At 46.8% G+C, this 16,165-nt stretch overlaps 1 protein-coding gene across 1 annotated transcript in view; it reads right to left on the bottom strand.

Moving 5' to 3' along the window:
• plekha6 (pleckstrin homology domain containing, family A member 6) overlaps positions 1 to 16,165 on the bottom strand; it is an 84,692-nt gene that overhangs the window by 6,726 nt on the left and 61,801 nt on the right. Inside the window, 13 exon segments of the mRNA XM_080547888.1 lie at positions 230 to 337; positions 2,304 to 2,458; positions 2,721 to 2,854; positions 3,555 to 3,707; positions 4,194 to 4,352; positions 5,625 to 5,728; positions 6,092 to 6,182; positions 10,996 to 11,051; positions 11,054 to 11,125; positions 11,601 to 11,712; positions 14,005 to 14,100; positions 15,275 to 15,424; positions 15,956 to 16,036. Of these exon segments, the coding sequence (XP_080404014.1) occupies positions 240 to 337; positions 2,304 to 2,458; positions 2,721 to 2,854; positions 3,555 to 3,707; positions 4,194 to 4,352; positions 5,625 to 5,728; positions 6,092 to 6,182; positions 10,996 to 11,051; positions 11,054 to 11,125; positions 11,601 to 11,712; positions 14,005 to 14,100; positions 15,275 to 15,424; positions 15,956 to 16,036 (1,461 nt within the window). The 3' untranslated portion in view covers positions 230 to 239.

The raw sequence follows: 16,165 nt of genomic DNA, 5'->3' as shown, positions 1-16,165 counted from the left end.
CAGACCAGGAGCAGGTCCTCTTTAGATCAGGTCAGCAGAAGGAAACAAGTGACCAGTTTTGTAAACAGGCCTTGAATGTGAGAAAAGCCTGTGCAAACTAAAAAAACAGGAAGTGAAACAGAAGGTTGAGAGGTTGGGGGAGGGACCATAGAGGGAGTGAGAGGAGGGGGGGGGGGGTAGTTAAGAGAAAGGGAGGTAGGGGTGTGGTTGTAGTGGGACGGGGACTCACCTTCACAGACTCACACCTTCATGATGCGGGCGGAGTCGTGGAAGTCAGCAGAGGAAGGGGGAGGGACCAGGCTGGTCGGGGAGGCGGGGGGGCTGGGAGCGCACTGGGCTGGAATGGAATGGGGGAGGGGGAGATGGGGGTGCGGCGTGAATACAAGGAGAACGGAAAGCAAAGCCAATGTGAAGCAATACAGGGGTAGTTGGTGCGAGGCTGACAAAAGACAGGAGACGGTGTGCTCACATCCCCCCAAACAGAGGAGAAACGTGATCCTAAACATGTAGCTCAACACTGAGAAAGCAAGTAAATGTACTGTACTGTACTACATACGTATGTACTGTATATGTACTGTATTGTATATGACAACATAATAATCTGGATCTACAGCTTGGCGGAGGCCACAAAATTAGTCTTCACTTCAGAGGAGCCAAAGTATTTAATCAACTCCCTTCTCATTTATTTGACCTCTCACCCTACTTGTTCAACAAGGCTGTCAAACCACACCTTTCCTTGATCACGATGATTGATTTACCTCATTTGTTTCTCTTGTGTAAAGTTTACTATGTAAACGTATCTTTACTTTAATTTCTCATATGTTTCTCCCGTTCTTTCGTTTGTTCGTTTGTTTTAGTTTTTAGTTTTTTTCTTTATTGATCTCTTTATTTTTGTTCTGTCATTTTAATATTTTTCCTTGACTTATTTTTTCATTAACTGTTAATCAAATTCTATGATCAAGGGAGACTCTCGATAAGCCCCTCAGGGTTCCTTGCCTTCCTTGCACCTACTCTACCTATGATGTATTACGGTTATTGTATGTATGAATATTGTTTTTACAGAGTGCTAAATAAATACATTTGAAACATTAAAAAAAATACCTGTAAGGTGTTAGATTAGATTTCAGAAGATACACATTTGATATCAATATCCTGATATAAGATAGCATGATTATGTTATGTGACAATAGAAATGAGCAGAACATTATGGCGAGGGCATGGTGATATGATGATGCAATTAGAAAGCTGTTTCTAATTCTGTAAGAGGTCCAAAGCCATGGTTTTATGAAAGCGCGGTGGTGAACAGTGGGCGGTAGCAGATGATGACAAAGCTGTAAACATTGCCTGGATAGGAGGCCATTGTGTATTTATACCACTTCCCCAGTCTTAAGTATGTCCTTTCCTTTCAGGTTTATCATGTAAAGATTTATTTAAATGCGACCACAAAGATCACATGTGTCATGTGACTACTCTCCCTTACTAAACCAAATGTTTATTTGAAGTTCATTTTAAATCAAACAACAATTACGGCAGCTGATCCCTAAAAGGCCTGTCACGTGACTCGTGCGAGAACGACATTGTGCAGCGGGAGCCGTTGCTTTCCATTGGAACGTGCGGCTACGCTTAGCTACGCTTAGCTACGCTTAGCTACGCGGCTAAGCGAGCGCCGCTAACTTCTGGAGCAGAGCGAAGCCCTATCATTCAACACGACTGAGCTTGGACCCACGGCTGTGGTGGACATTGAACAGGATGACAAGCTGGCATTCAATGTCCATGTTATACGAGTTACGACAGACGTCACAGTTGTAGAGATGTTGGGTGGGTTTGGCTGGTTGGGTTTAGTTAGTGGACAGTGGAGTGTACTGCAGACAGTTGATAGTGAGAGGTGTCCAGGGGTTAAAGTGATAGGAATACCCTCTAGATATTATTTTCGAAAAAGTTTATTATTTGACACTGTTTGATTTAAAAAAAAGTATTCTTAGAGGCTGTTCCACAATGTTCACCTCCACTTTAACCCCTGGCAGTTGGTGGCTTTGGATTGTTTTTTTGTTTTTTTGCTGCACACAGTGACGTGAGTGAGTGAATGCTTGACTGATGATTCAGAAACTCTTTTTGTGTGTCGGGGAGGTTGGGGGTGGTGGGGGGTGACATGGGTCGGTGGGTGTTGTGACACAGTGCCAGTCATCGCCGAAGACCTCTCAGTGGCGTGGGGGCGGGGCTTTGTAACGGTAACCGCAGCGACAGGGTCGGTGAGGGGATCGGGGTGTTGGTGGTGGTGGAGGGAGCGCGGCAGGCGTCCTCACCGGAGAGCAGCCTGCTGCGGCGCGAGGCTTCGGCAGCGAGAGCGCAGGAGATCTCGATCCTCTTCTCCTGCTCGTGAAGCTGCTGCTCCGAGTTGGTGGCCTGGTGCCCCCCCCCCTCTGCTGGCCCGTCCAACAGAGGAACCACGTTCTGCAGACTGAGAGGAGGGGAAGGGGGGGGGGTTAGCATAGCATTAGAGAGGGAAAGGGAGAGCGGGAGGCAGAGAGTGTGGGTGTGAGTAAGAGAAGGGCAGATGAAGGCGGGTATAGAGAAAAGACGACACAGGGAGAAACAGAGGATTCAAATAAGTTTACGGGGTAAATCTGACTTTGTGAAGTGTGTACTTGTGTAGTGTGTGTCTGGTGGCAGATGTGTGTGCTAGCTTGCGTGCGAGGCAGCAGTGACGCGATTTGTCGTACTTTGATTTGGCGATGAGTGTCTTGATTCTCTCCACCTTCTTCTGTTTCTCCCGCTGTTCCTCTGGACTGAGGGGCGCGCTGTCTTCCACATCCAGATACCGTTCTGGAATCAGAACCTTGTCTGGTGCCAACAGCTGAAAACATGGCGTAACCACAGTTAGATAAAATTCAACACTAGAACAGCCGTGCCTTTTTTACCTACTATAAGAGCCGCCTCGGGGGTCAAAGGACAATAGTCTTTACAATGGAAAGCTGCTATTTAGACACAACGACCACTAATTGGCCGTCTTTTAAATTAGCCTGCCTCCTACACAAAAAAACTAGCTTAATAGCAAAATAGCTTTATACTAGCTTATCCTGATCTGATTTTGAAAATAAGGATACTGGGTGGTAGAACGCACATAGCTAGGAAAAGCCATGAAAGGAGGGTCCTGAATCGAGTCCAGTGCAAAGATATAAAAACTTTTTTACTCACAGGGTCAAATGACGGCTATTCTAGTGCTAACTTGTAAAATGGTAACTGGTACAACAACATGCCTTTCTTTGAAATGTTTCCTGTCGTATACAAAACAATTTAGCAAAACCCAATAAATGTCTTTGGGCAGGAAAAAATGCAGCGCTTCCAGTGTTCCCGTGTGTACGGTGAAACTTTACAGAGCAATCATAAAAACAAATGCAGTAGAAGAGAAGCACACAGACTGTCTATCGTGTAGAACGGGGACATTTGCCAACTCCACACTCTTACATCTCTATCTGTAACATGGTGAAAGTTTTCAAGTTTCACAGTGAAAGAATGCACACCAGTACTCCTGTGATGACAGATCGGCCCGTTACCTCTCTGCTGATGTCCAGGTCGTAGTGGTCAGGTTCGATCTGTAACCGTCTGAGCCTGGCGATCTCCTGCCGGGGTGACTCCACCCCCTCTCCCCGGACCGCAGCCTCCAGGTCCTTGATGTCCACCTCGTGGGCCGTCAGCCTCCGTCTCACCTGGACACACAGCCACAGGCAACCAATCAGAACATGGACTGAGAGGGAAGAACCTGGCAGACCTGCCAGACTGCGAGCCAGGTGCTTCCTGTCCTTACTTCTTCACATCCCGTTATCATTCTGTTATCATCCAGTTATATTCCAGTTATCATCCTGTTATCATCCTGTTATCATCCTGTTATCATCCTGTTATCATCTCATTATCTTCCTGTTATCATCCTGTTATCATCCTGTTATCATCTCATTATCATCCTGTTATCTTCCTGTTATCATCCTGTTATCATCCCGTTATCATCTCATTATCATCTAATTATCATCTCATTATCATCCTGTTATCATCTCATTATCATCCTGTTATCATCCCATTAACCTGTTATCACCGCCATCAAATCCTAATCGCCCATCTCACCCTGTGTTCTCCTGATTATTCCTTCAGAATATATCGCTACATGCCCCAATGTAAATGTGATGGTAAGTATGAGGTACCACTCTGTAGTTGGCGGTGGACTGGTTGCCTGAGAGGTTCAGGCTGCGTCTCTTGTCCCTGACGGAGCTGCTCTGGTTCCTGCGGATACGCTCGTTCTGCTCCTCCACGCTCATCTTGGACTTCACTTCCGCTGGGAAGACGGCGCTCTTTGGCCGCTCCTTGGAAGCAGGGGAATAAGACGGGATATGTGTTTCGATGAACACCTGACTTGTGCCAAATGATGTAGTACATACAAGCCAACATGGGCATTGTATAGAAATGGAATGGAATGGGACTACTTGGTTACTACTAGGTTAGTGCATAGTTAATGCCACTGTATCAAAATCAAAGCACATTTCATGAATTATACTATGAAAAGGGACAGGGAGCACTCTCTGGTTTGCAGATAAAACCGTATCATTAAAATCAAAGTCAAAAGTACCCACATTGAATTACAATTTCAGGCAGTCATTGCCTTCAAAGGATTGGCGACGAAATACTAAACATTCCTTCATTTGGACTATATTGGATTATTATATTCCATGCTCTGCTTATCAGTTGGATCTCCCTTGTTTCGGCTGGAGAGAAAATGAACCAAATTGACAGGAAGCTTATCAAAGTAAGCCAAATGAAACTTGCAGTAAATGCAAACAGATGCAATAAACCCAAACAGACTTAATGGAACTGGAATGGAACTTAATCCGGAACTAGAATGTTCCCTCTTTGTATATACAGTGCCCTTCATAAGTAATAGGACAGTGAAGCTGTGTTTCTTATTTTTTTGGCTCTAATGTTCATTTCAACCAGGCTCTTGGATGTTTGTTTCAACCAGCGTGTGGTGTTCATCAGGACACTGAACCGCCACTGTTCATCAGGTTCATTGAACCGCCAATCTGCCGACCTTGCGATCATTAGACGCCAGCTCTTCCTCCTTAGCCACAGCCGCCCGCCCCTGTCATCCCCTGTCCCCTGTCACAACTACTGTGGTTTAATATATTTGATAGATTCTCATCTTTTATGTGTTGGTATTTGTGCACATACTGTATTGGTTTCCCCATCTAGAAATGAGAACACTTCACATTCACACCTCAAATAAAAGCTGAGCATCTTTACCTCATAGTAATTGTTGATTTCAAATCCAGGTCATGGCCTGATGAACACCATACCCTGGTTGAAACGAACATCCCTGAGTGTTTTTCTTCTTCTATTGAACAGGGTTCAAGGGGTCAATTGGTGTTATTTAGAGCGCTACATCCCTGTAACCCAACGTGGGGTTACTCATAATTAAAGGACTCTATTTTACCTGCAAACCAGGGAGTGCTCCCACGTCCCTTTTTCATTGTATTTCCCTGTTTAGAATGTTTGGGCTCTCTGCTAGTGTCCACAACCACAACCAAGGTTCATTATTATTGGCTGCCTCAACTACAAAGATGTCCTTTCCGCCTGCGTACCCTGGATATCCCGTTGGGTACTTTGCCGTTGCGGCGAGAGACTCCTTCGTAGGAACCTCCCTGGTCCTCTGTGGGCGACTTGGTCCTGGGTGGCACGATGCCAACTGCCCCAGAGAGAAAGAGTGGGTCTTAGGATGAGACTAATGCTTAGGCAAGGCAAGGCACGTTTATTTGTATACCATATTTCATACAACAGGGGCAATTCAAAGTGCTTTACATACAGCATAAAAAATCACATCACATCAAGAGGAGAATAGTAAACAGATTAAAACATAAAAGTAAAAAATACATTTAATAAGATAATGAATAAGATAATGGAAATGACTAAAGAGACATGAATGGAAGTGTTTTTAGTTTAGATTTAAATGTTTTTAGGGTTTGGGCCTGTTTGATTTCTTCAGGGAGTTTGGCCAACAACATTCTCACTAGAACTCCATTACCCATGGTCCTTTGCTTTTTCTGTGTACCTTTATTCATGTTGGCCTGTCGGTCCAGCTCCAGGTCCTGAGCCTCGCTACGGTCTCCCGGCGACTGGTCCTGTCGGAACCCGAACTTGTGCTGCAAGACAGAGGGTGGACAGGTGTCTAATCATGACCACCTGATCAACTTCAAAAGGTTTACATACAGGTAGGGAGGCCCCGCCTACTCAACCAAAGCTCTTGGTCACATATGTGACACAGTCTGATCACTTGGTCCACAAGTCGGCAACCAATCAAAATGGTCAGAAGTCAGACTTTTCTTTTGAAACGCGGAACTACTTTTCAACGTTGTTGAGAATCACAACACAAACCAGTAGCTAGTCAGGCCAAAATTCTGCAACGCAATGGATTGGGTGAGTAATCCCCACTGCAACCGAGTTAACTATAACACTACTTTACATTGTTAGCAGGCTCACAAAACAAGCCGTGTTAGCAGTTGACTAGCGATGTGTCGTTGATTTTCAACGACGCGGAAATGTATTCACATTTTTCGAAAAGAAAAGTCCGATCGTTACATCAGATCCCGATATGAGGACCAAAGCATTAGAACGTGACACATATATGTATCCAAGCACATAATGCATTAGATATGCATTAGTGTGGATAGGAGGAGTGATGGGGTTATGTTAAGTAGTCCATTGTCATATATATACACAAAGTGAACTCTATCAGAGTAGATCCTGCAGAAGCAGAAGCGTACAGTCTTACACACCACAACACAGACACGGCACTAGCACAGCTACTGACTAGCACAGTCATGATCACACCACCACAGCCACTGGCACACAGACCGCACAGAGACCACTGACTGTGGATGGCATCACACACACCTCCAGTCACGGTCTCACCATTCCAATCAGAAGCCTTTTTACTTAAGTCCTAAGCTATAGCATGAAGGTGCCTCAGCATGCAAAAGTCGACCAGAATGGTTGATTTCAATGATTTCAAACCCTGTTCTTTTTTGTCAATTTAAGTGGCCAATGTTGTTTATTTAGAATCTATTTAATGTTTATATATGGCACTTCATGCCCTCGAAACCACATTTGTTATTATAGTATAGATCAAGAGTTTTGGGCAAAACATTTATTGTATGATTGACAGCTGATAATAGAATAGACAGCTGAGAAAAGAGACAATGGGAGAGGAGAACAACCATTACAAGCGGCTTAGCTGCAGGCTGAGATGGAGAGACAGGAGGAATAGATGGAAGAATAGATGAAGGAATAGATGGAGGAATAGAAGCCATGAGAGGACTAAAGCGCTACAACAGACAGAGAGGTGTAAGAGGGTGTAGTGGAGGGAGAGATGGTGAAGCAGGGGATTGGGGGACTGAAAGGAGTGAGAGAGAGAGTGTGTGTGTGTGTGTGTGTGTGTGTATGTGTATGTGAATGAGTGATTAAGCTTCACATTTTCTGGGGGTTGTTCAGGGGGTCCAGGGGATTTTTTGGGGACTGGTGTCGACAGGACTCGGAGGGGTGTGGCAGGGACCGAAACTCCATCCCCACCCTCCCGACACCAAATACCTTTGTGCTGCGGGACTCTTCGTCATCAAGGTAACCGTCATCCAGGCCCAAGCTGCGTAGCCAGGCAGCGCTGTCGAAGGGTAGGGGGGGGACGGAGGGGGGGGATTCCAAGGGATAGTAGGATTTGGGGAGTGGAGGCCGCGGGGGGCCCATGTCCTACAGTGACGGGTAGGGAGGAGGAGGAGGAGGAGGAGGGGAGAGGGAAGGGAGGGAAGGAGGAGAGGAGAGGAGGAGGAGAAAAGGAAGGGGAGGAAGAGAGAGCGCTGTGCATCAGGAGGAGGGATAAAAAGCAGGCAGAGTGCAAGAGCAGAGGAATCATGGGACGATTTTGACGTTTGGAGAAATGGAGCCCTGACTCCCCACATTGAGGTCAGGGGGTGAAAGGTCACACAGGTGTCCAATGAGATGCCTGGACTGAGAGCTAGCATGAACGCACACATGTCCTCAGTGATCAGGTTAGTTATGACACAGCGCCACTGTGGGGGAAGCGCCAGCATGTTACTACGCACTTAAATTAGTACGGGCAGTGTAGTCAGAGACAATCATTACGCAATACAGATGATGTGTTTACAAAATGGGCTGTTTTATTCTCTCAGTCTATCATTTAAATTTCACTGGCCTTGCGGCATGGTTGCATGGTTTGCGGTATCCAGCTTCCTGGGACCCATTTTCAAGTTAGCGAGGAGCCAGGCTTGAAGTGGGCTACTCTAAAACAGAAAGACTACACCAGTCCTACAGCGATGTAAAAGTCTTCTGGCTTTCATCCCTTTCTGTCCGTCAAACACACATACACGTAAAGCTGGGGAACCAGGTTTGGGTATTTTCGAGCTAATCAATGATACCAATCGATCAAAGAAGTGCCAAAAAGGAAAGCTGAAAAGGAAACACTTCCTCACGCCCTATAGGGACTGAGGTCGAACATCCCTGACTCAAAGGGCAGGAGGGATTTGTATGGACTGGAGAGTCCCAGAAAGCTCTCTGCAGTTAAGATAAGCTAAGCTAGCTAAGTAGTTAGCGTTGTGTAGAATCACAAACCAATCCCAGTTGGGCAGTTGGGGTGGTTATTGTTATTGAGGATGATAAACTACCCCCACAGACACATCAGTCCACTATACAAGTCTCTCAGTTAAACGGTTTACCTTGTAAAAAAAAACTCCACTACCTGGTGTCTCAGTCTCACTGGTCGTTTCACTACTAAGCCACTTAATGTTTGCAGATAATGAGGCGCCAAGGCCTTGCAGATCGCCCAATTTTCCACTCAGCGAATGCTCCAAAGAGTCTTTGACGCAGCATTACTGCTCCAATTAGTGCTCTTTAACAAACACAATTTGGGCCCTTTGATCAATCCCAACCAGGTTTGAGCCATTTGAGTTGACGCTAAACAGCTATGTCTGTCCACTCAGTCAGACCTTATGGAGAAAAACATAAAATGTAATTTGAGGTGGGATTGGCAGGTCTTGTGGGCCGAGTTAGCCCCCGTACTTATAATAATTAGTTTGATTGGTTGCCATTAGGTTGTTATCAGACGTTGAATAGAAGAATGTGGCTCTGTGTCGTCAGTGGCCAGGATTAATATAGGCTCTAAATAACCTCAGTCCATACATCCTGTCATCCTAACTGGTCCTTTAACTCAATAAGGCTTAAGTGGATAAGTTGAACATATAGGTTGTATGTTTATTAGCAGGACATACCCAGCCAGGCAGTCTAGGAGCGCTAATAAGGATTTGTATTAGCATTGTACCTTGTATTAACATTTCAAAAACAATGCACGTGTAGCCCCCAAGGGCTGAGAGAGTCAGGGGACGACAACATAACACAAAGCAGACAGACAATGAACATTGAAATTGCCCTGTGAATTATGCTCTGACGAAAGTGTGTTCTTTAGATGTCGAAGTGGAATCAATTCTAGGTGTGGAATTTTGTTTTTGAGCCCTTCCTTCCTGAATGTCCTTGTATTAGTATGTTCTTCCAATGAAGTGTCCATGATCTGAGATATCTTTCTCAAGAACTAAAATTACTATGTTGCCAATGTATTGTCAATAGTGACAGTTGGCCACGCACTTGTTGCATACAATTCACCACAAATTACAAGACATAGACATCCAGCCTGTATCTTTGCTGGTTGCTGACATAATTCATCACACAATAAAATGATTCGCCTCAATATAACGCAGCAATAACATCGTAGCAGACGATTAAATTTGATCCAGACCACAACTGCCATGGTGATCTGTGCTGTCTCAGCTATTTGGCAACATATAAATGTGAGTGTGGCATTCCAACTGCCTGACAATAATCCAAATATTTTCCCCCTGAATACAGGAGAGATAGAGTTTAACTCAAGCTGTAAAGAATATATAGTTGTGGTGTTGCATGGGAAAAACATTTATTAACATGTCTCGCAGTACTTGCCAGTCGACTTGCCTGACTCCAATGGAAACATAAATGCCAATTTGATTGAATTGAGTCCTTTCCCATGGTCATTGAGTGCATAGGTCAACTATGAATGGGTGGAAATTCATTACCGTTCATTACTAGGTTCAGTGGGTTTAAAGATAGGTCTGCAGATACACTCTAACCAAGGACTCGTTGTGTCCGTCGTCAAGCGCTAGCTGGTTGTTTGGGTAGGTGAGCGGGCGTGCGCGAGTATGGCTTTGTGCCCGAGCCTGAGATGGCAAGTAGAGGAGATGGCACTGTGTTTCTGGGTTAGCCGGCCGTGTGCGCCCTAGGGAGTGTGTGTAGAGGTACGGGGTGTAGTTAAACGCTAGCTGGTTAGCCTGGTTGCTGTTCTGGTGGTAAAATGAATATTGTGTCTCGGGGATGGACAAACGTCTTTTGTGAACTGGGTACCCCAGGGCCTCACGTTGGCTAACCGGGTGGGAGGGAGGGGGAAAGGGGATCTGGGTAAACATCTTTCCTGTATCCAATGGTTTGCAGCTTGGGCTGGTGGGAGGCTAGCTGATTGGCTACCTGTGTGCGTCGGTAGGCGTGGCTCTGGTTGTCCACGTGAAGGAGTGTGTGCTGTGCTCCTGCACTGGCTTGGTTGTCGTGTGGGTAAGAATCTCTATTGTCTCTACAGGCTAGCTGGTTTGATGAAGGTTGGTTGGCCACCTTCATCTCTCCAGGGGCTGGCTGGTCGGCTTGGGAGGTGTGAGGACGGGTATATCGGAGTGTGTCTTTACTATCTACAGGGGCCAGGAGGGTAGTAGTAGTAGTAGGGTGGGCTGGCGCTAGGGAGGGTATTTGGGTCAGAACCCAGAGGGTTGTTTGGGCGGGTGTTGGGTCTAGACCCCAGCGGGTGTTGAGGCTAGACCCCGGGTGGGTGTGGGTGTGGGTGCTTGGGTGGGCGCGGGGGCCTGGGGTGCTTACCTCCGGGCCCAGCTGTTTGGTGGGGGAGGGCTGGGAGCCAGGCACTGGGGAGAAGGGCTGAGCGGGCTGGTGAGGCTGACTGAGCTCAGGGGACTGGCAGGACTATTGGTGCTAAAGGAACCTGATGCCACTGTGGTGGAGAGAGAGAGAGAGAGAGAGAGAGAGAGAGAGAGAGAGAGAGAGAGAGAGAGAGAGAGAGAGAGAGAGAAAGAGAGAGAGAGAGAGAGAGAGAAAGAGAGAGAGAGAGAGAGAGAGAGAGAGAGAGAAAGGGGGAGAGAGAGAGAGAGAGAGAGAGAAAGAGAGAGAGAGAGAGAGAGAGAGAGAGAAAGGGGGGGAGAGAGAGAGAGAGAGAAAGAGAGAGAGAGAGAGAGAGAGAGAGAGAGAGAAAGGGGGAGAGAGAGAGAGAGAGAGAAAGAGAGAGAAAGGGGGAGAGATAGGGAGAGAGAGAGAGAGAGAGATAGGGAGAGAGAGATAGGGAGAGAGAGATAGGGAGAGAGGAGTTAGATATGTACACTAATCATCTGCATTCTTATCATAGCCACTAATCTCCATACGGCATTGGAGGACAGTGCGTGGATGTGGCGTTGCTGACTGCTCAGCAGTACCTCTGTGCTTGGCCGTGTCAGTCCCTCTGGAGAGGTTACCCTTGTGGAGCCCCTCCAACACATCCTGCACCCTCCAGAACTCCTTCTGAATGTGCCTATGGATCAGCTCACTCTGCAGACCAGAGAGAGGGGGGGGGGAGTGAAGTGGAGAGAGGGGGTGGAGAGGGAGGAGGAGGAGGAGGAGGAGGGAAGAAAGAATGGATAGGGAGAGAGAGAGAGAGAGAGAGAGAGGAGAGAGAGAAAGGGGAGGAAAGGTTAGGAGAAGAAGCACAGTAAGAACTGTACAGTATTGTTCCAATTGAAAGGGTCGTTTTGTGAGCAATTTTTCTGCGATGTGGGGCTTCTTGTAAAAGAGATGTACATCTCCACGTGACTTCTCTTAGTTAAATAAAGGATAACAACACGCATCAAAAAGCCGTCCGCCTGTCATAACACAGGTAGTGAGAGACATGGGGAGCCTGCATGGCTAATGTGAGAATGGTGTCACACAGTGAGTGCACTGCATACTAGCTGCTTAGATATGAAATAAAATACAAATCAAATAGACATCTGAACATTATAGAGTAAGAACAGACCAGTATGATTTAACATGCCCCCCCAGCCTGACTCTGATCACCCAGATCGAGCCAGCCGGAGGAGGAGGAGTTGTACAGTCTTATTGCTGATTGTGCTGCTTTGTGCAGCATGGTTGTAAAGATCTCCTATAGCGCTCCTTAATGCAGCATGGTTGTAGTAGTCTATTGCTAAAGGAGCTTCTCTGCTCTGCCACAGTGTCATGTAGGGGATGGGAGGGATTCATGATAACCAGGAGTTTGGTCCTCATCCTCCTATTGGCCACCACTTCCACTGTGTCCAGGGTGTCACATGGCATGTGAGGTGTCATGGCAGACCCCTTCCACCCCGGCCACGGCCTCCTCACCCTGCTTCCCTCTGGAAGAAGATTGCGGCTGCCTAAGGCACTGAAGGCCCGCCACAGGCTCAGTTTCTACCCCTCAGCCGCCAGGCTGATAAATGACTCTGGCTTCCCCCTCCCCCCCGCCCCCAAGTCTGCCCAGGATGCACTGGACTCACTGTAAAAACTCTGCACTGCACTTTATATTGCACTATCCAATGCACTGTTGTCTGTCCTGTGTTGTCCTGTTTTTGAAAACAGTGAACAGTGACACGTGAAAAAAGTATAAACGCACTTACTGTAATGTCGAAGCAAATTCCTATATGTGTATGCATAATGGCAATAAACGTTATCTGAATCTGAATCTGAATCTGAATCTGAATCACAGAACCAGCTTTCCTAATAAGCTTGTTCAGCCTCTTGGTGTCACCTTCCTTGATGCTGACCCCCCCCAGCATACCACCGCGTACAGCACTGCGCTGGCCACCACTGACTGGTAGAACATGTTCAGCAGAGTCGTGCACACGCCGAAGGACCTGGGGGGGGTATTCCATCAGGAATATTCAGGATAAGTCTCGCGAGATTTATCAAAATAACCCTAGATTTTCCTTTAGCAACATTGATGGAATATCCCTCTGAGCCCTTCTTATCTGTTGTTGACAAATACAGCAACTCCTCCTCCTTTTTGCCACACGGTGAATCCTGCCCCCCAGATGGTGAATCCTAACCCCCCCCCCCCGGGAACCACCTCCTGCAGCCACGTCTCCGTAAAACACACGAGACTGCAACATTCACAGAGTTCCCTCTGTCCTTTCGCCAGTGCCGTAAGCCTCCTCCATCTTGTTGCCCAGATGTCTCACGTTGCCCGTTATGATAGAAGGAAGATACAGTTTATATCTCCTTCTCTTCATCCATCGCTTCATCCCCCCCGCCCCCCGCTCTGCTGCCCCGACCTCCAGCTGAGCCAAGCCAACACAATCAGCTGTCCTCATAAGTAAACACCAGCCAGCTCGCAGCACATATCCACCAGGAGTATAAACAGTCCGGTGAGGGACTAAAACAATGAAAAAGTCAATAAAAAAGTGTCCAGTATTTGTTTAAATGTCAATAAAAACGACTATAAACGACTATAAATCATTAGCAAAGACGTTAGACGAGAGGCTACATTCTTCACGTGGCATTTTAGATGTTATCCTCCGTAGAGATGAATAGAGGCCATTATTTTAATACAAAGAAGAGGAGAAAGAAAACAGCCATTCATCAAACCGAGACGCCCTGGAATGAACCCATGCAGTGATGGTTATACAAAAATCTGGAATTTAGAGCCATTTTTCTTTCTAGTCATTTTATCCTCAAATGCCACGGCCTGGTGTTGTGAAACACAAATGATACATCAAGGCTTGACAAATAGTTTATGTCTGCCACTCTTCAAACACACTACAACCGAACAGTTTCACATTTTCTTCTCTAAATAAAACCAGGCTGAGGCGGTGGTGGTGGTGTCTATGTTACCTGCCCGCCAGCATTGAGCTGTTCCCACAAGTCTCCGTGGATGGCGTTCACCTCGTCCTCCATGGCCTCAAACTCCATGCGGGTGGTGGTGAGAGCCTGGGAAATAGAAAGAGACACAGTCAGAGCCAGGTTTGCAATACATCTGATGGTACTTTGCTACTTTGTTCTAATCCCAAAGGGAACATAAAGCATTAGAGAACTAAAAGGATTTAGACAAGCTATGAAAATACATCATGTAGTTCGTTCATAGATTCTTTAGTATATTTGTAGAATGAAATATGAACCGTAAGTTATTGAATACACAGTCGGAACACTAGGTAGGACCTCCCTTTATTAGGAAAAATATACTAATACTGGGTAGGACCTCCCTTTGCTCTCTGGCATTGATTCCATAAGATATTGGAAACATTTCTTTGAGATTCTGGTCCATGATGACATGATTGCGTCACACAATTCCTGCAGGTTTTTCTGGGGCACTTTCAAGCTGTGAATCTCCCGTTCTACCACATCCCAAAGGTGTTCTATTGGATGCAGATCCCGTGACTGGGAAGGCCACTGAAGAACACTGAACTCATTGTCATGTTCATGAAACCAGTTTGAGACAACTTTTACTTTGTGACATGGTGTATTATCATGTAGCCATTAGAAGATGGTGCCCCGCGGTGGCGCAGCGGTCTAAGCATCAGTCTCTGGTGGAACCTGCCCACTGGGGACTGGGATCGAAACCCGGTCTCGCCAGACCCGGATATGGCCGGGGCCCACGGGGAGCAGCATATTGGGCCGCTCCCGAGGGTGGTATAGGCTATTTCCGGATAAGGATCCGTCGCGCAACACCGCCCCCGTCTGGTGCCGGAATAACAGTGTTGGGCTCGAGGGGCCGGTAGCTAGTCTATCGGCTCTCTCATCTGGGCTGCCGGGTGCGCGTGCGGCCGATCCTACGCAATAGGCGACAGGGGATAATTGGACACTAGGTTGGGTATAATTGGATACTAAATTGGGTGAAAAAGGGATAAAATCCCCCCCAAAAATTTAAAAATAAAAGAAAATGGGTAGAATGTGGCCATGAAGGGATGCATATGGTCAGCAACAATACTCAAATAGGCTGTGGCATTCAAGCCATGATCGATTGGTATTAACGCGCCCAAAGTGTGCCAAGAATGGATCTTATGGAAACAGAGCAAAGACATTTGAACATTAGCTCTAATTCTGATTCTAATTCCACGTTATCCCCTTATAAGGCAACACAGACAATGCCCCTGCCATGTCTTACGCTGGAGGCCTGGGAGAGCTCTCCTCTGATGTTGATCAGCTGGTTCTGCAGGGTCTCCTTCTTCAGCTGCAGCTTGTCTGCCATCAGAGGCTGACTGCGGTACAGCTCCATCTCCTGGTGCGTGGCCACCAGTGCCCCCTCCAGGGTGTCCTGAGAACAGCAGAGACAAGGGGGAATGTTGTCGGGCAATGGGTTCGGCAGATTTTTAACAAGACAACAACAGAACTCTCAAGTCTCACGCATTGGGCGTGAGACACACGCATTTCAACCCGTTCACACGCTCACACGCCGCGTGTGTCTCACGCCCAATGCGTGAGACTTGAGAGCCCTGCAACAACAATGTCAACAAACTAGATCTAGAGGTATGGCAGTCACAGTGTTTGGAAGGATGCTAAGGGACTTCAAAAGTGACTTCAACCTCAACCAGCGGATGCTAGCTGGCTAGTAATGCTACTTGTCTATCAGAATGGCTGTTAGCATATTGGGTCATATTTTCTCCATCCGTGGTGGCAGTTTGCCGACTGTGTACAATGATTTTGTCACCCAAAACAACACAGCAGGCTAATGATTAAACAACATTAGTGTCAGGTTCAAGAGAAAGGTGAGGAAAAGTTTGGGGTATTCTTGCTGGTTGTCAATGTCAGTTAGCTGTGAATAAAAAGCCCTTTCTTATCTATCTACCTTGTCCATTCTCAACCTGTGGACCACGGCCTCCTGGTCCTTCAGAAGCCTGTTCTGCTCACACAGCCTACCCAGAAGCTTCTATACAGAGAGAGAGAGAGAGAGAGAGAGAGAGAGAGAGAGAGAGAGAGAGAGAGAGAGAAAGAATAGGGGGGAGAGAGGGAAGATGGAGCGAGAGAGAGAGGGTGAACATTAACTGTAGAAGAGAGG

This window comes from Nansenia antarctica, assembly GCF_963989245.1.
Source record: "Nansenia antarctica genome assembly, chromosome: 18".
NCBI classification, from domain to species: Eukaryota; Metazoa; Chordata; class Actinopteri; order Argentiniformes; family Microstomatidae; genus Nansenia; species Nansenia antarctica.
This window is presented reverse-complemented; position numbering and strand designations above follow the sequence as displayed.